Raw genomic sequence first — 24,930 nt, forward strand, 5'->3', positions numbered from 1 at the left:
GTGTGTGTGTGTGTGTGTGAGGTGAAAATAAAAGAGGAAGCAGCCACCTGCACGTCTCGCTTAGCGCCCACAGCTGTGAGCACTCACTCGGGAAGCTCAGAGATCGACAGAGACTCTAAAAGGCTTCATTATGTAGTCCCCCCCCACCCCCCCACACACACACACACACACACACACCTTCTGATGTGGCTGTCTGAGCCATTCAGGTGTTCATGGGGATATAAATACTGAATGTGATGGGTTATTTTCCATTGTGTGTAAACCCTGCGGACAGAGTTCCTGTGCAGTGACTCTGCAGTTCTCCTTTTTCAGCTTCCTATTTTAACCTGTTTTAAACTAAGATGACGGAGATGCCACCTCTACCGTCATGTCAGATGGTAGGGTACAAAATCAACTAACACACTCAGAGTTGTAAAGGATTAAGTATACAGTGGTCTGGCTTCTTCTTGGCTTTTTACACAATCTGCCAACACTCTCACGTCTTTCTAAAAATCCCTCAAAACTCACCTTTTCACTCTCGCCTTCAACTCCTATGGCTTTTTACCCGTATGCATGTTTTTGAGTAACTAACGGAATAACAGTTTGGAGAACTTTGTCGTCACATAACATAAAAGTCCAAGGAAAGACCAGTACTTGTCTAATTTACAGAGCTTCCATAAAATCCATAATGCAGGTTGCATCGTAAACGGCGTATTGGGCAAAGGTTAACAACGTGGTAAGGATGTGTTAAATGTACTCGTGTAAAACTATTGTCGGTCTATTTTGACACGGTGATGTCAAGCAGCCAGAAAGAGGATGGATCTGTTGTGTCAGAAAAACTGAAAAAGGGAACTCGTGGACTTTATCTCGTCCAACATCACATCCTCTGTCCAATGCGACACAAAACAAGAGTCTATTTCTGGACGCATTATCGGCTGTTCTTCTGCTGGATGGATACTTCACATTCTGCAACTGTTTCTACCTGAACATGTATTTTTGTTCAAGGGCATGTTTCTCATTTGTCTAACACACATCCAGGTTTTGTCTGACGTTTGAAGCACGTGACTTTAGACTCACTGCCTCTCTCTCCTCTCGGTGGCTGAATCCACTGGCCTACATAATCCTTTTCCCATCTGCCGTATTCATCTGTGCTTCATCCCCAAACTCCCCTCAGAGCAGAGTTAGCAGTGCTATGCTTTGTGTCAACAGAGAGATGAACGTCAGTGTTGGTAAGCCGGCCTTGTTCTGCTCTCAGATCTTTGTATCTCTCGGTTCTCCCTCCCAACACTTACTGTCTTTCTCTTTGTCTTTCCTCCCTCTGATGGCTGCAGTGGAGCTGTTATCTGATCTGTGCAGTGATTCTCCGCACTGTAGTCCTGGATGAAGTTTTATTTGGCTTTTGAGTATTTTATGATGAACCCTTTTGGACTTTGAACTGTTGGACGATTGTGGAAGGTCTTCAGATGTTGTTTTGTCTGACCAACAGTCCAAATCCCAAATACATCCATTTTAAAATGATATACAGAAGTATATAAAGCAGCAGACCTAGTTTGTTAGTTACTTTACCCAAAGATTTAGAGAACTCTACAGTAAGAACCTCTGAATGTCTTTACGAATGATACTGCAGATGTGGAAGGGGAGGAAGGCCGGTTGTTTGTTCAAGAGACTGGAAGATTATTTTGGGAAACAATCTTCCCAGTTCAATCAGGAGAGACGTAATGTATGGAATACATGTTTATTATCGGTCACGTTATATAAATGAAACATAATGATGACAGTTTATAACAAGAGAGCGAAATGGTGTTTGGCGATTAGGCCCAGGTTTTGTAGGATATCATTCGGGAAGGGAAAGAACCGTTTCCGATGAACCCCCCCGGGTTTAGACACTGGTGGTGGTGATAAGTGGTTAGGTCCGGTTGGAAGGGAGGAGGTTGAGCTTGGCCCTGAGTTGAAAGCAGGAGGCGAAGGGGTGGAGGAGGGATGCGCGTTGACACCTGAAAGACAGCTGATAGGAAAGGGGAGAGCATATATAGAGGGATTAACAGGTGCGATAATTAGGCTTGTGAATGGAGGGAAGTGATAGGTTGGCTAAGGAGTGGCGCTCCCTGTCATCTAGTGGAGGGAGCGAGTATTGCCATGACGTGCCATACGGAGTGATAGGTCTTCCTGGCTGAACTTGCGCTAAGCTTCATTTGTCACTTTTGAGCTAAATGTGAAGAAGTTATAAAACTGAACCTGCATTTCAGACTTTCTGGGGAAAAGGGAAAGTAAGAATACACATTTAAATACCTTGAAAACTAAAGACATTCCCATCAGCTGTACTTTGTTTTAGTGCTAATGAGCAAATATAAACATGAGCACACTGAGCTCGTAAACATTGCATCGGCTACATTTCAGTATGTTAGCATCGTTACTGTGTTAGCATATAGCTCGAATAACCACTTGTTCTAAATGCAGCCGCACACAGCATTGTTAAATCCAGGAACCAGATCAAGTCTCATGTGCTGCTTGTAGCATTATTAATCACCACTTTGTGCAGGTACCCTTTTAATTGTGTCATGGCACATCACATTGTACACTTTTAGATCAGATGTGGACATACCACGACCTATCAGAGCAGAAAGTAGGTGTTGGAGCAATATATCGCTTTATTTTATTGCTGTTAGTGTTTATAGTAAATGTTAGTGTCGTTATTGAAGTGAATTAAAGTAGTTTTTATGCTTTTATTTTGAAGGAATGTTTGGGCACTGGTTGATTAGAGCACCTGGTGTGATTGTATATATTGGAGACAGGTGGAGGTGGTGGCAGTAGATAAGATAAGATAAGAAGTACGTTATTGATCCCAATTTGGAACAGCTTCGCGTTGCAGCAGCATAAAAAGACAAGGCCTAGTAGAGCCACAGTGTGATTCAAGCATGAAATAAATCCATATGAAAGGCTAAAGGAAAGGAATATAGGAAACCTGTTCATTGTACTTTTGTTAAAGGAATACAATGCACAAACAGATTCTTGGATCATTGCCCTGCGTAAGATTCGCTAACTGGTGCCTCAGCGTCAGTGTTATTTTAAGTGAATTATCTGTTTGATTTCTATATGATTTTGGCCGCTACAGTAGGAAACAACGTCCTGCTCATCATGAACACATGTCCTGTGTTGCCTGGCAGGGATTATCAGTTATCTGCCCATCTCGTCTTGTTTCCTGGTCATTAGTCTATCTGATGAGCCGCTGCCTTCCGGTTATTCAGATCTTAAACAAGACATCCTTGAACTCCTCATGGGATAATAGTCAATAGTCATCGCCAACATTCATAGTATAAAGTAGGGCTGCTCAATTAATCGTATTTTAATCACGATTACGATCATGGCTTGTAACGATTACGAAAACAACGTAATCGAAATAAAACGATTATTTTTTTATTATTACTTTTTTTTTTTTTTTGGTTTTTCAGTTGAATTCTACTTAAAGTTCAGGGTAATCAACTGTTAAAAACGTACTGTTCAAAAAAAAATTCTCCAATAAATGGATGTTTTCAAAGTCAAATGAATAATCTCATTTAATAATCGCAATTACAATTATTGACCCGAATAATCGAGGTTATGATTTTTGCCATAATCGAGCAGCCCTAGTACAAACGGGGATTCCTATTTAAGTGTTCTGTACAGATGGTGGAAAAGGCTGAGCTGCTCGAGCGAAGCACAAACAGTTGCTTGTTGGAGTCTGTCTAACGTTTGCAATAAAGCTGTTGTCATCCTGTTATCATCTTGTCTTCGCCCCCCTGACACGATTATGCAGAACTCACACAATGTGTCTTTTGCTTTGATGACGCTCCAGCTAAATATATCTCAAAGCAAAGACACTGTCGGTGTTGGAGCCAGTTCAGAGTCTAACGTCTGGTTTGTTAGCTCTCAGGCTGAGCTTTGATTGCGTGCTGTGTGTTTTTAATTGGATCTTTCTGGGTCAGGGAAAGAAGGACGTCTTGAACTCTTTCTTTATGTTGTTGTTGTTGTTGTCTCCTGTTTGTTTATTCTACTATTTGTATTCTTGGTCTTTCCTTTCTTACCTCCTTCCTGCCTTTTTATCTTTTTTATAATCTATAAATATCTATATGTTTTTCCTGCTTAATTTAATGACTTCATCGCCTTCCTTCTCCTACTCTTTATTTTTCACTTGCCTTCCTCCACTTCTACAGTTTCTGTGTTCAGTTTTCTACTCCTTCCCGAGTCACTGTTTTGTTTGCACGTTCAGAAAGTCCTTTTTCTTTCTCTCCGTGCTCCCTCCTTCTCCTTCTCCCGCTCTTTGATAAGCAACACATTATTTGCGGTCGAATATAAGCAACCAGCAGCACCCGAGGGAGTGGTGAAACCTCAGGGTGGAGACTCCGTTAGACCTTGACTCAAGTAGGAGATTAAATACAGACCTGTAACTCTGAGAGAGCGATAATACACATTTGCATATCGGGCTGGCAGCTAATGACTCATCAGTCTGTCCTCATGTGGGATGTAGAATCAATAGGAGTTTGTGAACATGAAAACAAATGTTGTGGCAACGACACAAAGACACAGGTACATAACTACATGCTGATATACACCTGAACATCAGCAGGAGAGGACTCTTTAAAGTAGAGGCACTACATACTGATATACACCTGAACATCAGCAGGAGAGGACTCTTTAAAGTAGAGACACTACATACTGATATACACCTGAACATCAGCAGGAGAGGACTCTTTAAAGTAGAGACACTATACTGATATACACCTGAACATCAGCAGGAGAGGACTCTTTAAAGTAGAGACACTACATACTGATATACACCTGAACATCAGCAGGAGAGGACTCTTTAAAGTAGAGGCACTACATACTGATATACACCTGAACATCAGCAGGAGAGGACTCTTTAAAGTAGAGACACTACATACTGATATACACATGAACACCAGCAGGAGAGGACTCTTTAAAGTAGAGACACTACATACTGATATACACCTGAACATCAGCAGGAGAGGACTCTTTAAAGTAGAGACACTACATACTGATATACACCTGAACATCAGCAGGAGAGGACTCTTTAAAGTAGAGACACTACATACTGATCAACACCTGAACATCAGCAGGAGAGGACTCTTTAAAGTAGAGACACTACATACTGATATACACCTGAACATCAGCAGGAGAGGACTCTTTAAAGTGGAGACACTACATACTGATATACACCTGAACATCAGCAGGAGAGGACTCTTTAAAGTAGAGACACTACATACTGATATACACCTGAACATCAGCTGGAGAGGACTCTTTAAAGTAGAGACACTACATACTGATATACACCTGAACATCAGCAGGAGAGGACTCTTTAAAGTAGAGACACTACATACTGATATACACCTGAACATCAGCAGGAGAGGACTCTTTAAAGTAAAGACACTACATACTGATATACACCTGAACATCAGCAGGAGAGGACTCTTTAAAGTAGAGACACTACATACTGATATACACCTGAACATCAGCAGGAGAGGACTCTTTAAAGTAGAGACACTACATACTGATATACACCTGAATATCAGCAGGAGAGGACTCTTTAAAGTAGAGACACTACATACTGATATCTTTGATGACCGATCCTTGAATATTTTAGAAGACAGGACTCTTTTTCTTCAAGCACACTTGGGTGAACACACTAAAAGTTGCATGATTAAATCTTGTGAACTTCATACAAACTACCACCGTCTCCTCTCGTTAAAATCAAAAAGCTCTAAGCTCCTCTCTTTCTCTCTGTCTTGGCAGTGGGTCATGGTGACGAGGCAGAAGAGTTTTTCAGAGTGATCGCTTGAGTTCACGTCGCTTGAAAGACGCACGTTTTAAAGTGCTGACTCCGCAGGGACAGAGCAGCGCTGCTGTATCCGTAAAATGTGTTTTTTTTAACGTTATGAAATATGCATCGGGCTCACTTTTCATTCCACGTCGCCTCCAAAGACTCGAGTCTGGAGATGGAAATAAAGCAGTCGGGAAACATGACTTTGTTTTGGGTGTTTTGTTAAAAAAGGAAATCAAATTCTAAACAGTTTTGATTCACGTTTATAGCACCTGCTCCAAAACACCTCGAAACATTTAAACACCAATTTACAAAAGCAGTTGTACTCGTTGGCAGTCCTGTTTTTAAATTGTGTGTTTCATATGTTGTAGCTGAACCACTTTGTGTTCGCTGGTTATTCTGTTTTCATGAAGGTCAGATCAGCAGCGGTGAATACTCTGATCATTCTTCAGGTCTTGCATTAGGATGGAGCGTTGAAATGAAAGTGGATGACTCGGTGTCTCTAAATGTGGAAGAAGCTGATTTAATTGAAACCAGCAGCTTCACACCGAGAGGCTGCAGCCGAGCGGACGCCTGCTGAGAGAGAGATTTATAAAAGACCGCTAGACAGATTGAGTTCAAGATAACAACGTGCATTATTTGGATGTGGACTGAAGCACAAGTGGAATAGATGTGCAGATGGACTTATGATTTTTAAAGGTCCCATGTCGTGCTTTCCCGGTTATTACCCGTCCCCTTGTGTTGGGAAGGTTGTTCTGCATGTGAACGGTCTGCAGAGCCACACACCCTCAAAGTGCACCCTGTAGCGAGTACAACTCTAACACAGAAAAGACCTGTCTGTGCTGCCCCAGAACGCCTCGTTGGAGATTTCTCTTTTTCCATTGTTTTCTTCCTGGGCACACACACACACTCAATCTTTTCTCAGCTTCAGCTCTGCCGATGTCTCCTTCCTGAGACGGCGGGACGCGGCGAGGCTGTGAGTCGGTATGTGTGTGTGTTCGGGCTGGGCTTCGCTGTGTCTCGCTGTCTCGTAGGCGGCCACTGGGCTCATGGGGGAGGGGCTAGGAGCTCCAACAAGCTGTGTAGGACAGAGAGTGAATACGCATACTATTGAACAATGTAACTCTATGTTAGTAGACCTCAACAATGGAGTTATGATCAGTAGAAACGGCCATGTCATGGGACCTTTAAGAGATTTCTTGTGATAAGAAATGCGATGATGCGAGTCTTGATTAAGAGTCTTTATGGGATTCAAACTGAGGCAACATGAGCCTATAACCATTGGCCATGGTTCAGTCTGCTTGAATGTTGGCAGCGCTTTACATCGATGCATTTTCTTGACACGAGGGAAAAGCTCTGAGCCAGCGAGCTAAGTATCAGTGAGAAAGATGGATTTGCACGATGGCTCAAAATCAAGCATTTGTGCAACACTCAGTAGGTTAAAGAGGCCCTGTTCTGCTTTTAAATGTTTTTCATTTCATCTTTTAAGGGTCTTTCATTTAATCTCCTGTAGTGTGGAAATTAGCATTATGTTCTCTTCAATAGTGTTTTATTGTCAGAATTTATAGATTTGTTTTATCTTCATGGCCTACTGCAGGGGTATTCAACTAAAATTCAACGAGGTCCAGTTAGAGAAAATCTCCCCATGCAAAGGTCCGGAACATCAAAATGTCTAACTTGCTTCATGAATTAGTGTGATATGTATTGAAGTGACCTGTAGCTTTATCAACGTCTGCATGTAATCAACGACTGACTGCCAATCAAATAAAGAAAGTACAATTCAAAAACAACTATGTATTATCAATTAACATTGAACTACACAGATATTCAGTAAATACTGTGGATATGTGTAATGTTCCTCTCTGGCGGCATTTACAAATAAAATAGAGAAAATAAATAAAATAGCTTTTGAACATGTGTGCATCTTAAAAGTGCTTAATTTTAGATAAATAAAATAAAGTGTAGCAGCAGCTTGAGTTTCCCTTTTTCTTTGTTAACCGTTTCACATCATGACTTAACAGTTTCAGACGATTATAGAACAATATCAGTCTTTACACATCATAACAATTGAACAGTTTCAAAGTTTCTCTTTCTTTCCCTCTTATATTGCAGTCCCTCACTTTGTTTTGTTCAGTGGGAGAATTGAGCTGGATCTTGTCCTGCCAGGAGTTTAAATCTGGGCTGAAATGGTGTCAGGGCCATTCTCATACACATGCAGGTGCTCATTGGTTAGCCTCGGTTAGCTCATTGGTTAGCTCGTTGGTTAGCTCATTGGTTAGCTCGTTGGTTAGCTCATTGGTTAGCTCGTTGGTTAGCTCGTTGGTTAGCTCGTTGGTTAGCTCGTTGGTTAGCTCATTGGTTAGCTCGTTGGTTAGCTCATTGGTTAGCTCGTTGGTTAGCTCATTGGTTAGCTCGTTGGTTAGCTCATTGGTTAGCTCGTTGGTTAGCCTGCCCTGGAACCATATTTAGTTTTAATTTGATCCTGGTGGTCTGATCATATTGGGCTCTGAGACTGCTTATTTCTTGTGACCTCAGTTCTGACTTGAGAGGGAATGTTTGGTCAAACACTTTGTGTTTTGTCTCATAGTGGCGTGTTGTCTCTTTTAATGAGCGCCACGGTCTCTGAACAAATGAGACACACTGGCTCTGTGCTCCCAGTGGGCAGGAGGAACATGAAGGAGTCCACTCAGGGTTAAAAGCTCTGTTCTCACTGTCCACGTTCCTCTTCTTGGAGAGCGCCATGTGTACTTATTTGTCTCTCCCTGTCTGCCGCTAACACGCCTGTTCACTCTCCTCTCCGCTTCTCTCCCTGTATCGCTAATTATTCTCTTCACTCACTTTCCTCTCTGCTTCTCTCTGCCGCTCTCTCGTCTCTTCTTCTGTGTTTCTCTCCCTGTATCGCTCTCTCGTCTCTTCTTCTGTGTTTCTCTCCCTGTATCGCTCTCTCGTCTCTTCTTCTGTGTTTCTCTCCCTGTATCGCTCACTTCTCTCTTTCGCCCCCTGTCGGCGGTGGTTAAAATAGAATCGCCCATCAAAATTGAAATCTCCTATTAATGTATTGATTATAAGTCCGGGTCCGTATTTATCCGGTCCGCCTGTTGCCGACCCCTGGCCTACTGTATGTGTTCTACTTGTTATTGCTGCTTTAATTCTATTTTGAGATGTTTAAATTCTGGTATTGTTTATTTCTACTCTTTAATTTCTACTTATGTGCAATGCCTTGTTTTGTTTTGTTGTTTTTTTATGCTGATTCAACGCAAAGTATCTGATCTCATCTTTAATATAAAGGCATGGTTGAGCTAATAAGCAACAAATGTCTTTCTGTCTCTACATATTCTCCCCTGTAAATCCAGCTTTTCCTTTTTTTATTCCTCACTTTTCCATCTTCCTGTTGGTTGTTCTTTCTCTCTGAAGCTATTTCTCTCCCCTCTCCCTCCCTGTTTGTGAGGCCGGCCACGTCTCATCAGACTTTAGCCACAGAGGAGGCTACTGATGGGTTGAGAGAACGATGGAGGGATTTGGAGCTTTAGAGGGAGGGAGGAAGCTATAAGCACCAGGGAGGCTGTTGTGTGTTTCCTGTGTTGTGATGCCACTGCCGGTTGTTGTTGTTGAACAGAATATCTGCTGACGGCGGATACATCAGTCAAAGAGGCAAGACCTGTGTGTGTGTGTGTGTGTGTGTGTGTGTGTGTGTGTGTGTGTGTGTGTGTGTGTGAGATAATGTAATGGTGTTTGCTTTCATTACAACAATCCAAATAAAACAACATTACAATCCAATTCAACCTCTCTTTAACTTTTCCTTTTGAAGTCAGCAAAGGCGATTCTAAGCCTGGATGAATCTGGGTTATTTCCCCCATTTTAAAACAATAAAGCGAGCATAACAATCTGGAGTCATGTTTGTTTTGTTAAACCCTGAAACTCCCTCTCATATCGAGGCCGCTCCCATTATTTCCCCTCGCTCCGGTTTACTTCCTGTCTGTCTTCTTCTTCTGTTCCCTTTAGTGTTTACTTCCTGTCTGTCTCCTTCTGCTGTTCCCTTTAGTGTTTACTTCCTGTCTGTCTTCTTCTGCTGTTCCCTTTAGTGTTTACTTCCTGTCTGTCTGTCTGTCTTCTTCTTCTGTTCCCTTTAGTGTTTACTTCCTGTGTCTTCTTCTGCTGTTCCCTTTAGTGTTTACTTCCTGTCTGTCTTCTTCTGCTGTTCCCTTTAGTGTTTACTTCCTGTCCGTCTTCTTCTGCTGTTCCCTTTAGTGTTTACTTACATGTCCGTCTTCTTCTGCTGTTCCCTTTAGTGTTTACTTCCTGTCGTCTTCTTCTTCTTCTTCTGCTGTTCCCTTTAGTGTTTACTTCCTGTCTGTCTTCTTCTGCTGTTCCCTTTAGTGTTTACTTCCTGTCCGTCTCCTTCTGCTGTTCCCTTTAGTGTTTACTTCCTGTCCGTCTTCTTCTGCTGTTCCCTTTAGTGTTTACTTCCTGTCCGTCTTCTTCTGCTGTTCCCTTTAGTGTTTACTTCCTGTCCGTCTTCTTCTGCTGTTCCCTTTAGTGTTTACTTCCTGTCCGTCTTCTTCTGCTGTTCCCTTAGTGTTTACTTTCCCTTAGTGTTTACTTCGTCCGTCTTCTTCTGCTGTTCCCTTTAGTGTTTACTTCCTGTCCGTCTTCTTCTGCTGTTCCCTTTAGTGTTTACTTCCTGTCCGTCTTCTTCTGCTGTTCCCTTTAGTGTTTACTTCCTGTCCGTCTTCTTCTGCTGTTCCCTTTAGTGTTTACTTACATGTCCGTCTTCTTCTGTTCCTTTAGTGTTTACTTCTGTCGTCTTCTTCGTTTCCCTTAGTGTTTACTTCCTGTCTGTCTTCTTCTGCTGTTCCCTTTAGTGTTTACTTCCTGTCTGTCTCTTCTTCTGTTCCCTTTAGTGTTTACTTCCTGTCCGTCTCCTTCTGCTGTTCCCTTTAGTGTTTACTTCCTGTCTGTCTTCTTCTGCTGTTCCCTTTAGTGTTTACTTCCTGTCCGTCTTCTTCTGCTGTTCCCTTTAGTGTTTACTTCCTGTCCGTCTCCTTCTGCTGTTCCCTTTAGTGTTTACTTCCTGTCTGTCTTCTTCTGCTGTTCCCTTTAGTGTTTACTTCCTGTCCGTCTCCTTCTGCTGTTCCCTTTAGAGTTTACTTCCTGTCTGTCTTCTTCTTCTGTTCCCTTTAGTGTTTACTTCCTGTCTGTCTTCTTCTTCTGTTCCCTTTAGTGTTTACTTCCTGTCTGTCTCTTCTGCTGTTCCCTTTAGTGTTTACTTCCTGTGTCTTCTTCTTCTGTTCCCTTTAGTGTTTACTTCCTGTCTGTCTTCTTCTTCTGTTCCCTTTAGTGTTTACTTCCTGTCCGTCTCCTTCTGCTGTTCCCTTTAGTGTTTACTTCCTGTCCGTCTTCTTCTGCTGTTCCCTTTAGTGTTTACTTCCTGTCCGTCTTCTTCTGCTGTTCCCTTTAGTGTTTACTTCCTGTCTGTCTCCTTCTGCTGTTCCCTTTAGTGTTTACTTCCTGTCTGTCTCCTTCTGCTGTTCCCTTTAGTGTTTACTTCCTGTCCGTCTTCTTCTGCTGTTCCCTTTAGTGTTTACTTCCTGTCCGTCTTCTTCTGCTGTTCCCTTTAGTGTTTACTTCCTGTCCGTCTTCTTCTGCTGTTCCCTTTAGTGTTTACTTCCTGTCCGTCTTCTTCTGCTGTTCCCTTTAGTGTTTACTTCCTGTCCGTCTTCTTCTGCTGTTCCCTTTAGTGTTTACTTCCTGTCCGTCTCCTTCTGCTGTTCCCTTTAGAGTTTACTTACATGTCCGTCTTCTTCTGCTGTTCCCTTTAGTGTTTACTTCCTGTCTGTCTCCTTCTGCTGTTCCCTTTAGTGTTTACTTACATGTCCGTCTTCTTCTGCTGTTCCCTTTAGTGTTTACTTCCTGTCTGTCTTCTTCTGCTGTTCCCTTTAGTGTTTACTTCCTGCCTGTCTTCTTCTGCTGTTCCCTTTAGTGTTTACTTACATGGCCGTCTTCTTCTGCTGTTCCCTTTAGTGTTTACTTCCTGTCCGTCTTCTTCTGCTGTTCCCTTTAGTGTTTACTTCCTGCCTGTCTTCTTCTTCTGTTGATTTCTCTGTCTTCGAACCTCTTTGCTTCTCTTGCGCTAACCATAATGAATCCAAAGTTTCGAGCCCTCCATATATATAAAAATAAATATAAAATATATAATTGTATGGTATTTTCTGTTGGTGAAAACAAATGTTAGTTTTCACAGCCGACGTTAAATCGAACGGTCTTCTTTCTGCGTATTGATATGACTGCACGTAGTCCCTTCATCCTCCTTAGCAACGGTCTGTTAACAACCTCTGGAATTTCCAAATTGACCAATCAGAATTGAGTATCCAACGACAGTAAGCCGTGTCATTCTAAATAACTATACAGTCCCTCTTTCCTCATGTTTCTGTTTAAGTGAACAAAGCTTGTTTTCTCTGTTGAAGGCTCTCTTGAATAATTGAAGCGCCCGTTACGACAAATTGCTTTTCCCAGAGACAGACGGGAGTTGAGGACAGCTGCATGCTGGGGGATTAAACTATGAAGTGGATGAGCAAATGAGAGGAGGAGAGAGGAGAGGAGATGATGCAGCGAACAGAGAGGGGGAGATTTAACAAGAAAGATAAGATAAGATAAACCTTTATTAACCCCGAGGGGAAATTCAGTTGTACAAAGCAGCAACGGGGTAAGCGTGAAAAAACAGGACAGCAAAGATTCACACAGATAAAATAAAAATGATAATAATAATAAAAGACTATGAAATAGGAGATGAGTAAAATAACTGTCAGCATATTTACATATTTGGTCATCTAAGTTATAAAGTACGGAATCAGTTAAAGTGAAAATGGACATCTGTACACATAGGGACATATCTATCTACCTTTTTGGTCTACTACTAATAATCTGTTAGCATGGGTTGTGGAAACAGTGTATATTTATGTCCAGTGATTTAAAGGTGGGGTAGGTAAGTTTCAGAAACCGGCTCGAGATACACTTTTTGTTGTATTCCATGGAATGCTCTTAACATCCCGATAGCAATGAATATCTGAAGTGCTTTGACAAAAAATCCATTAAAAAAAATTAATCTGTAGAAACCGTAATACTGTAACAAGTACAACCAATCGGATGGCCTACCTGCCTGTCAGCCTTCCATCGGGGCACAAACTGATCTCGTGCCCTCATTGGTCATGTGCGCGTTCGTGTGTGTTGGAGGAGGGGCTCTGTGAGGAAGTGGCAGATTTTCTCCGGTTGCGTATTTTCAAATTCTAGCGATCTCGAGCCGGTTTCTCAAACTTACCTACCCCACCTTTAATTGTATTTCTTTTTCATCGTTAACCCCTTGTTGTGCAGCCGGATGGCTCCAGGCACACAGGACTGCCCGAGGCGCTTGGTGCGTTGTCGTGGAGGGATGAGTCTGTGGCTGAACGTGCTCCTCGTCTTCACTAGCTCTGCGTGGAGCGGGTGGCATGGCAACGAGAGACGACACACTGGAACAAATGCTGCTCCAAAAACAAGTTAAACAATAATGAAAACAAGCTGTTTTCACTTGAAATAAGTAAAACAATTGGACAAGTGGACATTTGGTTGGTTAGATGTCTTGAAATAAGAAGATAGATAAATCACATCTTGTAATTATCAGGAGAACTCATTTTGAACTATTTGACCAGAAGCAGGACATGTTGTTACATTATGAGCCGCACATGCTCAAAGGCTTTCTGTGTTCTGATGCTAGCTGGCGATTTTCTAATAAATATGTTTCATCTGAGATACGACTCAAAATAAGATGTTCTGACTCAACAAGTTGATGCTTTGTCTAAAACAAAGTGTATCTCACTGCAGAGTCACTTTGAAGCTGCAGTGAGAGAAGTGTTGATGTGATGGAGGTAGACGAGTGGATGAAGACGGAACAGCAAGGAGGAGTCTGACCAATCAGACATGCTGCCTGTGACGGGAGCTTTTATTTGGTGCACTTATGAAACTCCTCAAACCATGAGAAACACGAACAAAGAATATCCAGTTCAAACCATTTGGTCACCAGGTGGAGATACATGGAGGACGTTAAAGGGTTGCAGTCTAAACTGTAAACTGGGGAGAAGGCAGGATGAAGAGAGGAGGGTGCAGGGTGGGGTTCTGATGACAGAGAATTAGAGGAGGAGGATGGGTGGAGAAGGGGAAAAGATAAACCGCGAGTCTGTAGTCGAAACAACTCAGATATTTCCCCAGACCTTCAGTTTAAAGGCGAGTAGTGACAAACACATGACATCACATGTTAGACGCTTTTATCCAAAGCGACTCACATACTCAGTTCTGTGGGCAATCCCCACCGGAGCACTTTGGGATGAAGGGTCTCAGGGACACAACGACATGCTGACTGCAGTGGGGTTTGAACCTGTGACCCCCTGATCCCAACACCAACGCACAACCCACTGCGCCACACGCCTCATGCTGTCACCGTTAACAATGCACAGCGCTGTTTTGAACACAGCTCGCATTCTACTCGCTTTACTTATTCCTGCTAATTACTGCTTTTTTCTTGCACCATCTTATGCATTCCCTTTTCTGTAAGTATGGTGCATGTTGCATTGTTGGAGGGGCCACAAGCTTAAGCTGTTCAATGCAAGCGACTGCACTGAATGTTGCATTACGAGTCGACCATGGCAAATGATAATATGTGAGCTCTTTACCGGCTCTGAACAAAAAGATAGTTCATGCAAACCGGGTCCGTAAACAATATTTGATGTTCTGTACTTGCTTTCTAACGGCCGCATTTTGTTTAGAGTTGCCTTTATTTTAAGCTACAACTGAACCCACTCCATTAGCCACCATACTTGCCTCCCGATTTCACTGCCCTCTCCCGGTTTCCTCCCGGGGTCATATTTCTCCCCATTTCTGACCAAATCAGATTTACTCACGACTGTTTCCACTCGGACTTTAATACAGCTACACCATTGTTTGGTTTCCATGGTAGCGCGTCTCTTTAGTAGCGTGCGAAAGTCTGAGAGGGTGAGGAAGATAGTCCCAACCCCCCCGTCCCCCCCGCGGTGGCATGACACAATGCTAACCTGTTGCGTTTGAGTGTTGGATTTAATCCTCTTTTTGATACAAGGTTACAATAAGTTCCCCCAATTGTTCCTCTGTCCTTATTAAGATATTAAAATAGAAATCAGCATTCAAGAGGACATTTTCTTTACATTTTAAGGTTGATATTAGTATTTATGTTCAAAAAGCTCTTTATGTTTCTCATACTGCTGCAGCACCTCTTTTCACCCTCTGTCTGAAACCAGAGCCCAGTCTGCTCTGATTGGTTAGCTGGCCGGCGAGAGAAACTCCCTCTGGAGGGAACACAGGGATGTTAGTCTTTGCAGACCATGTACCTGCACTAACACCTATAGAACTCTACAGGGAAGGGAACACCCCCCAACAGCCTCTTTAAGGTCATGGACTGACTTTCTAACCTTCGCCTGTCACTCTTGGCTGTTCTTTGTTGCGTGCCGTGCAGATAAACAACAACAACACTTTAAACAGAGCTGCCGCCGAAACAGGCGAGAAGCAGAGTTGGTCTCTCCAGAAAGAAGGAGAAGCTAGTGCTCATATGGTGGCTGGAGCAAGGTGTGAGAGAAAGGGACATGCGCTCCAAACCCCTCTGTGATGGAGCAGCAGGGGTCTGTCCCAGAGCCCAGCCTCTGAAGTGCATTCAGGCAGCGAGGCACACGGAGACAAACACGTGACGACAACAAGACGGAGGCTGTTCTGCTTCTCGCTGTGCTGGCATTTTAGAGGTCAGGGATAATGACATTACAGAGGGCATGTGGAGTCTGCAGGGGAAAGGTTCTGTGCTCTGAAACTGCTGATCGCTGATATTGTGCCGTTCTTCAAGTTTCAAGGCTTTATTGTCACGTGTGCTTCAGTGTAGTTACGGCAATCTTAGGCTCCTCCATCAGAGCAACACAATAACACAGATATACAGTACAGGAAAATAATATATACCGTACTTGTCGGACTATAAAGCGCACCTGCATATAAGCCGCAGCAGCTAAATCGTCCGTCTGTCTTGCTCTCGTTCTGTCTCTCGGTTCCACTTTTACTTTGGCGCGCGACCTGTCTCACTCTTTTCCGGCCTCCAGCTTTTCCTGCTGGAGCCCGCCGCTTAGAGGTGGCGGGCCGGTCCTAGAGCCCATAGAGTTAAAGGTGGTTAATTTTACCTGTAAAATCCATAGATTTAGGAGGTTCCCTAGTGGCCGTTAGCTGTACAAAGAAAATGGGGGAAAAAGTTGCGGCTTATAGTCCGAAAAGTACGGTAATATAATAGCAATAGTGCAGAATAGTCTATAGAGTAATTGGAATATGATGAGTTGCAAACAGATGAATGTTGTGGATGTTCTTTCCAAAGTGCAGGTGTTCGTCTTTTCTGTGTTCATTCATCTGTTTTCCCTTTTGAGTTTTGCTGGTGTTCTTCCCATCGTGTCGTTTCGATAGAGATATTCAGGCAGGCATCTCATCAAAGTTACATTTTGTATTGTGACAAAAACGACCTCAGGCGTCGACATCCAGACGTTTATTGCTTCGTATGAAAAAAGGATATATTGCATTTTCAAGTAATAAAAGTTGCTCCAGGTCAAATACATTATAAATGACAGAGAACGACTTGCAGGGAACATATCTGGTGAATATGATAAAAGCAGTAAAGTAACTAAGTACATTTATTTAAATACAATTTTCAGGTACTTGTACTTAACTTGAGTATTTCCATGTTATGCTACTGTGTACTTATCCTCCACTCCATGTATTTAATCCCTTTAGTTACTTCACAGATCTGGATGACTGAAGTGAAATCTAACCAAGTGTTGAATCAGACTTTAGTTCCACCTGGAGTAAATCCACCAGCTACCCTGCAGTCTACAAAGTACTTCAGACTAGCTGCACCTCCACCAGCTACCCTGCAGTCTACAAAGTACTTCAGACTAGCTGCACCTTCACCAGCTACCCTGCAGTCTACAAAGTACTTCAGACTAGCTGCACCTTCACCAGCTACCCTGCAGTCTACAAAGTACTTCAGACTAGCTGCACCTTCACCAGCTACCCTGCAGTCTACAAAGTACTTCAGACTAGCTGCACCTTCACCAGCTACCCTGCAGTCTACAAAGTACTTCAGACTAGCTGCACCTCCACCAGCTACCCTGCAGTCTACAAAGTACTTCAGACTAGCTGCACCTTCACCAGCTTTGAGAACACTTTCATGATCAATCATTATAAAACATATATATATATTATTCTGAAATGGACCAATCTGCACAACGACTACTTTCACTGTCTTTCACTATATTTAGATGAGAATACTTTTCTACTTTCACTTGAGGAACATTTTGAATGCAGGACTTTAACAGAGTATTCCTACACTCTGGTACTTCTACTTTTACTGAAGTAAAAGATCTGAGTACTTCTACTTTACTCAAGTACAAGATCTGAGTACTTCTACTTTTACTCAAGAACAAGATCTGAGTACTTCTACTTTTACTCAAGAACAAGATCTGAGTACTTCTACTTTTACTCAAGTACAATATCTGAGTACTTCTACTTTTACTCAAGCACCAGATCTGAGTACTTCTCCCTCCTCTGGATTAAACTCCTAGAATGATAATAATAAATGGGATTTTTATAGTGCTTTTCCTAATGCTCAAAGACGCTTAAATGATGAGTCACTGCACCCATCAAAGAACCGATGACTCGTCAGTTTTTAATAATAATTTTAATAATAATACATGACACTTATATAGCGCTTTTATAAAAACTCATAGACGCTTTGACAGAGAGTAACGGCACAAACCGATGACTCATCAGTTTTCTGACGCCCCCCCCCCCTCTCTTCAGGCCCAGCTGGAGGCCCAGAGCTCCACTCAGGACTTCCAGAGAGCGTCGGAGGTTCTTCGGGCGGCGAAGGAGACGATCTCTCTGGCGGAGCAGCGCCTCCTGGAGGAGGACCACCGGCAGTTTGACTCCGCCTGGCAGGAGATGCTGAACCACGCCACGCAGCGGGTGAGGAAACCAGAGGGGGTTCAGTTGGCTGATTCATAGATTTGTCTATATTATATTTTTTGCTTTAAAGTTTTCCTATCATGCTATTTTTAGGCATATATTATGGGTCTCAGATATATAAAAATATATTAAAAACATGTGTTTTGCTCAAATTACCAAACAGATCTAACATTTTAGACATCCCTCATGTCCCTCTGTTTCAGCCCTGTTGACCACATTACGTCCAAAACACGTCTCATTGTTTCTGACAGCAACGTTTCTGATTGGCCCGTGGGTCTAGAGCCCGCCCACATCTCCGATATTACGTCATATCGGATGCAAATCTGTATCCGCTCCGTTGTAGCCCCGTTTTTAGAGATGTGGGTACGGAGGAAAAGAGAGAGGGTTTTATTTTCTGACACTTTGAGTTCCCTGACACACCAGCTTTAGTTAGCTCATGAATATGTGTGTGTATGTGTATATTTATGTCTTTATTTTTTGCATTCCGTTTTTTTTTAATCAATTTTTCTTTAATTATTGCTTGCTCACTTTTTGTACACGTGTCACCCTTTTGTTACACTGCGATGTGAAGTCAATGGGACACTTAAAAGACTACATATGTACAATATAAATGATGTAATGGGATCGATTGGCTGATGCTGAGTTCTGATTGGCCGTCACAGGTGATGGAGGCGGAGAATACCAAGACGAGGAGCGAGCTGGTGCACAAAGAGACGGCGGCCAAATATACGGCGGCCATCAACCGCATGAAGCAGCTGGAGAAAAACTCAAACGCACCATCAGCAAGTCCAAGTAAGTGTCTGCTGTCCCACTGCCAGCGAACACATCACGGATTAATGATTGTTAATAATGAGGCAGGGAGAAAAGCACAGCTGAGAGCATTTCACCTGTAACACCTGGTTGTGCTGGGAGATTAAGGGCCACTTTATAAAAGAGAAAAACACTTTTGGAAATCTAGAGAATGAAGGTTAGGACAAGTGAAGAACTTCTAACAATTACTTTGTATTTCTTTACTAAGAACTGTTCTCTGATTTGATGTATTGTTTTCAAGTTATCAAAGATCAGCTCAAAATGGTATGCCTTTTTTCTATCCTCAAATGATGGAGACGTTTTGTGAGCATAACACTTTTTCTTACTTCCAAAAAAGCGTACGTTTATATAAGATTTGAGTCTTTAAAATGCTGTTGTATCAGAGTTTTTTAACCTGCTGAAAGTCTTCCTTGTGAAGTATTTGTTTCGGACAAATGCATCTTTCTCTCCTTATATTAAGCCTCCTCTTTAAAATATACATTACCCTTTTTAACGTTAAAGCCTGTAAAATGGCCCCTTTAAGTCCTACATTTTGGATACAAATGATAAAGGAGTTAACCTCAAAATCCTATTTAAAACTAAAGTTCAGCCCAAATAGTCAAGCATATTCCAGGGTTAAAAGAAGGCTATTTTGGGTCTTATTAGAAATAATCCACCTTATCTAAGTATTTATTTTAAATCACTAAATGGAGATATACTACATATTTATATTTTCAGCTTCCTCTGGATTTCTTTTAGGACTCATTTTACTGTCACCGCGAGGTGTCGACAGCAACGCGACATATCTGTTGTCCTGTTCACATTAAGACACTTGACGATTGTCGTCCAGAAACTCGTCTCCGCTCCGTATTGAAACCATGTTGTGACGTGAAACTGTGCTTTATGAGGTTTCTGGTTTTCTGAACGTCACAGCTGTTCGGCCTGACGTGGTCGGATCAGTCTTCAGTTTGTCTCTTCTCTATTCCTCTGAAAGAAAGTGGTTGCTCCCTGAAACTAAACCACTTCTACCTGTGTGCGTATTCCATTTGAAACAGTCAGGTGTTGATGGGGAAGTCCGGGTTAATCTCACGATGTGATCCTGCAGTTTCACTAGTTTGAGGAAACGATTTAGCCGCTGTGGCAAAACCCAGAATCAGTACCGCTCCAGGTGACTTGCTCGAGATGAAAACGCAGAACAAATAACTCCCATCTGCAAGATTTCAGTATTTCTGAACAAGACTGAGCTAATGTCTTACACATGTTCAAAACATTCAAACCTTTACGGTTCTCATCGACTGACAGACCTGTATTTGAGATGGAAAACATGTCCAAGTTCTTCACTGATTCGTCACTGAGAAAAACCCTACATTTTGGAAATATTATCTGACATTAAAATACATTTTAAGTTGGATTTGTGTGTGCGGGAATCCATATTAGTTTAATGTTCTTCTGCAGAAAGACAGTGATCACAATTAAGTGTACATGTTGGGGATAACATGCAAATAAGCATCTAGATGTACTTTAAACTAAGTATAAAAAGAGAAAACTGTTTGCACTGCTAGGTATTTTTAATTTGAAGAATTTATCATATTAAAATATATAACTGAAAAGAATAAACTCTAAATTAAAGCTGAGGACGTTAAAGCTCCCGGTCTCTGTGCACAGATGAAAACCTCTCACTGCCTTTTTATATTGAAATGCTGTCAGGAAATATAAGTTCCCTGCTGAGTAAGAGGATGAACTTGTCCTTCAGTAAAGCTTTCATTTATATTCTAAAATGTTGCATAAGACCCCCCCCCCCCCTCCTTCCTAAATCCCTTGTGTCAGCCTCCAGCAGGTACTGATGCTTCCAGAGGCAGAAGTGCATCTCTACTTTAAAGAGTCCTCTCCTGCTGATGTTCAGGTGTATATCAGTATGTAGTGTCTCTACTTTAAAGAGTCCTCTCCTGCTGATGTTCAGGTGTATATCAGTATGTAGTGTCTCTACTTTAAAGAGTCCTCTCCTGCTGATGTTCAGGTGTATATCAGTATGTATTGTCTCTACTTTAAAGAGTCCTCTCCTGCTGATGTTCAGGTGTATATCAGTATGTAGTGTCTCTACTTTAAAGAGTCCTCTCCTGCTGATGTTCAGGTGTATATCAGTATGTAGTGTCTCTACTTTAAAGAGTCCTCTCCTGCTGATGTCCAGGTGTATATCAGTATGTAGTGTCTCTACTTTAAAGAGTCCTCTCCTGATGATGTGCAGGTGTATATCAGTACGTAGTGTCTCTACTTTAAAGAGTCCTCTCCTGCTGATGTTCAGGTGTATATCAGTACGTATTGTCTCTACTTTAAAGAGTCCTCTCCTGCTGATGTTCAGGTGTATATCAGTACGTAGTGTCTCTACTTTAAAGAGTCCTCTCCTGCTGATGTTCAGGTGTATATCAGTATGTAGTGTCTCTACTTTAAAGAGTCCTCTCCTGCTGATGTTCAGGTATATATCAGTATGTAGTGTCTCTACTTTAAAGAGTCCTCTCCTGCTGGTGTTCAGGTGTATATCAGTATGTAGTGTCTCTACTTTAAAGAGTCCTCTCCTGCTGATGTTCAGGTGTATATCAGTACGTAGTGTCTCTACTTTAAAGAGTCCTCTCCTGCTGATGTTCAGGTGTATATCAGTATGTAGTGTCTCTACTTTAAAGAGTCCTCTCCTGCTGATGTTCAGGTGTATATCAGTACGTAGTGTCTCTACTTTAAAGAGTCCTCTCCTGCTGATGTTCAGGTGTATATCAGTATGTAGTGTCTCTACTTTAAAGAGTCCTCTCCTGATGATGTGCAGGTGTATATCAGTACGTAGTGTCTCTACTTTAAAGAGTCCTCTCCTGCTGATGTTCAGGTGTATATCAGTATGTAGTGTCTCTACTTTAAAGAGTCCTCTCCTGCTGATGTTCAGGTGTATATCAGTATGTAGTGTCTCTACTTTAAAGAGTCCTCTCCTGCTGATATTCAGGTGTATATCAGTATGTAGTGTCTCTACTTTAAAGAGTTCTCTCCTGCTGATGTTCAGGTGTATATCAGTACGTAGTGTCTCTACTTTAAAGAGTCCTCTCCTGCTGATGTTCAGGTGTATATCAGTATGTAGTGTCTCTACTTTAAAGAGTCCTCTCCTGCTGATGTTCAGGTGTATATCAGTACGTAGTGTCTCTACTTTAAAGAGTCCTCTCCTGCTGATGTTCAGGTGTATATCAGTATGTAGTGTCTCTACTTTAAAGAGTCCTCTCCTGCTGATGTTCAGGTGTATATCAGTATGTAGTGTCTCTACTTTAAAGAGTCCTCTCCTGCTGATGTTCAGGTGTATATCAGTACGTAGTGTCTCTACTTTAAAGAGTCCTCTCCTGCTGATGTTCAGGTGTATATCAGTATGTAGTGTCTCTACTTTAAAGAGTCCTCTCCTGCTGATGTTCAGGTGTATATCAGTACGTAGTGTTTATAATATACTTTCTTCAAGTTTAAAACACTTACTTAAAAAAAACCTTGACATTCAGCGTCTTTGTTTTCCTGTCCTCAGTGTGTTTTCAGCTGTTAATCCCCCACTCTCTCCTCCAGGTTACCATGGTGATGCTGTGGGTACTGCTTGTTTTCTGGGTTACTCTGTCTCTCCTCTAACGGTCTCCTCCTCTTCCTCCCTCTTCCTCTGCAGGCCCTACTTTGAGATGAAGGCCAAGTGCTACCTGCAGCTGGAGGTACGTGACGCTGTGTTTTAGTTTTAGTTCCCTTTCTCCTCCTTCACCTCCTCTGAAGGTCACAATGAGTACGATGTTCTCTCCGCAGATGTTTATGAAGCTGTGAAGCTCGACCAGGGGTGAAACATCTTCAGCTAAACACTCAGAAAACAGCTGACTCTCCCGAGAAGCCGTGCTGTGGCTACGTTTAATTTGACATTTGATATCCTTTTCATTTATAGGCTCTCTCATTTTGAGGTCAAAGTCAACTTTATCGTCAATCTTTCAGTTTGCGTGTCCAGACAAAGAGATCGAAATACCGTTTCCCACAATCTCGAGGAATTCAAAATACAAATATAAAAACATATATATATACAATACAATCAACTGACACATGTGTACATATGCACACATTAAGACCTACATAAAAGCGCAACAATCAATATATTCAAAATAAGTCACTTAAATATCTTTGAAATAGTATCAATAACTGAAGCGTTGGGGACAGGGGTTTGTTTTCATTACATGCTGTGAGAGCTCCCCCCACTGCATGTATGCTAACACGGTTCTATGTGGACACATGGCCCCAAAGACTCACCATTAAAATGTACCGTACTTGTCGGACTATAAAGCGCACCTGCATATAAGCCGCAGCAGCTAAATTGTCCGTCTGTCTTGCTCTCGTTCTGTCTCTCGGTTCCACTTTTACTTTGGCGTGCTACCTGTCTCACTCTTTTCCGGCCTCCAGCTGTTCCTGCTGGAGCCCGCCGCTTAGAGTTGGCGGGCACGGACCGGTCCTAGAGCCCATAGAGTTAAAGGTGGCTAATTGTACCTGTAAAATCCATAGATTTAGGAGGTTCCCTAGTGGCCGTTAGCGGTACAAAAAGAAATGGGGAAAAAAGTCGCGGCTTATAGTCCGAAAAGTACGGTAAACAAAAATATATTTACATCTAGTTTAAGTCAGATTTAAAGGTGAGGTCGGTAAGTTTGAGAAACCGGCTCGAGATACACTTTTTGTTATATTCCATGGAATGCTCTTAACATCCCGATAGCAATGAATATCTGAAGTGCTTTGACAAAAAATCCATAAAAAAGTCATCTGTAGAAGCCGTGGCCCTGTAAAAAGCACGACCAATCATCTGAGCCGGCTAAAGTGACTGGATGGCCTACCTGCCTGTCAGCCTTCCATCTTATCTCGTGCCCTCATTGGTCATGTGCGCGTTCGTGTGTGTTGGGGGAGGGGCTCTGTGAGGAAGTGGCAGATTTCTTCCAGCTGTGTATTTTCAAATTCTAGCTGGTTTCTCCAAAATGACCGACCCCACCTTTTAAGTGCCGCAAATTCAGTTTTCTAAATGTAAATTATTTGGCACGAGCCTCATCTCCACTTCCATCCAGTAGGTAGAAATGCACTGAATCCAAAGTGTGCATATTGATTCTTTGGATGTTAGTTTCAATCTAATATATTATATTCCATTCCTCACATACTGACGTATAATATCCTGCTTTATATTTTGTTACTGTACATTTGTAATTCAACATGTATATTTTCTACTTTTTTTAATGCTATTTTATTTCTATTGAGATTTGTATTGTTGTCGTAGCAACTTCAAATCTAGAGAACACAATATAATATATATAAGAATGCTTGCAAGCATGACGACTCCTTCCGAGTGCTCTGTGTGTGCCAGACTGTTTTATAGGAAGACAACAAAGAATACAACAACATGTGGGAACAACTCACACCCTACAAAGAACAGTTGGGTGTTGCAGCTTCCTCATCGTCTTCTCTGTTGTGTCATAAAACCCTTCGTGAACAGATCCATGTCTGTGCCCTTCCCAGGATGCCACTTTGTTCACGATTACATGTCATTAGGGTTACACTGTATTAAGCTTTAAGACCATGACGTCCGTAACATTGTACAATGCCTTCGTTTAAGTACTTCTTATCTTCTTATCTTATCTTAGCGTCGTTCTCTCCTCAGTGTAAATGATTGGGCACGAGTCTCATGTCCGCTTCCATACACACGTTCTCATGACCTCCGTCCTCCCCCAGAACCTGAAGAGGATCGTAGACGAGCGGCAGGCCCGGCTCGCTCGGGCTAAAGGCGAGTACAAGATGGCGCTCAGGAACCTGGAGAAGATCTCCGACGAGATCCACGAGCGGAGGAGGAGCTCCTCCATGGGGCCGAGGGGCCGCGGCGTGGGGTCCGAGGGCCACAGCGTCTCCGGGGACGACGGCTCCAGCTTCAAGATGGAGTCGGACCGGATCTCCAGTGAGTACTCCTCCCTCTCTCTTTACCCTCGCAGCTCCTCACTCACTGGCTTCTGGCTTTTCTCTCTCTGCTTTTATTCCCTGGAGAACTCACTTCACAGCAGACAAAGCATTTCAAAACATGATGGAGGACACGCTAGTCGTCTACTTTCCAGCTCTGTGAACTCGTGAGGAATCCAACGTTTTCTGATAGAGATGTAGAATACGGACCCCGAGCAAATCCAAACGGCCGGATGCCAACTCGCATATGTTGAGCAATTTGCACGATTAGAGCAAGTTCTGTCAATTGGTATTAATACCCTTTATAGCCAATGCAGACAATAGTT

The 24,930-nt window shown here is 42.4% G+C and overlaps 1 protein-coding gene across 1 annotated transcript in view; it reads left to right on the forward strand.

Moving 5' to 3' along the window:
- LOC117460513 (SH3 domain-binding protein 5-like) overlaps positions 1-24,930 on the forward strand; it is a 43,610-nt gene that overhangs the window by 15,381 nt on the left and 3,299 nt on the right. The window contains 5 exon segments of the mRNA XM_034101967.2: positions 17,681-17,845; positions 18,508-18,604; positions 18,607-18,637; positions 22,311-22,353; positions 24,386-24,605. Of these exon segments, the coding sequence (XP_033957858.2) occupies positions 17,681-17,845; positions 18,508-18,604; positions 18,607-18,637; positions 22,311-22,353; positions 24,386-24,605 (556 nt within the window).

This window comes from Pseudochaenichthys georgianus, chromosome 16, assembly GCF_902827115.2.
Source record: "Pseudochaenichthys georgianus chromosome 16, fPseGeo1.2, whole genome shotgun sequence".
Lineage (NCBI taxonomy): Eukaryota > Metazoa > Chordata > Actinopteri > Perciformes > Channichthyidae > Pseudochaenichthys > Pseudochaenichthys georgianus.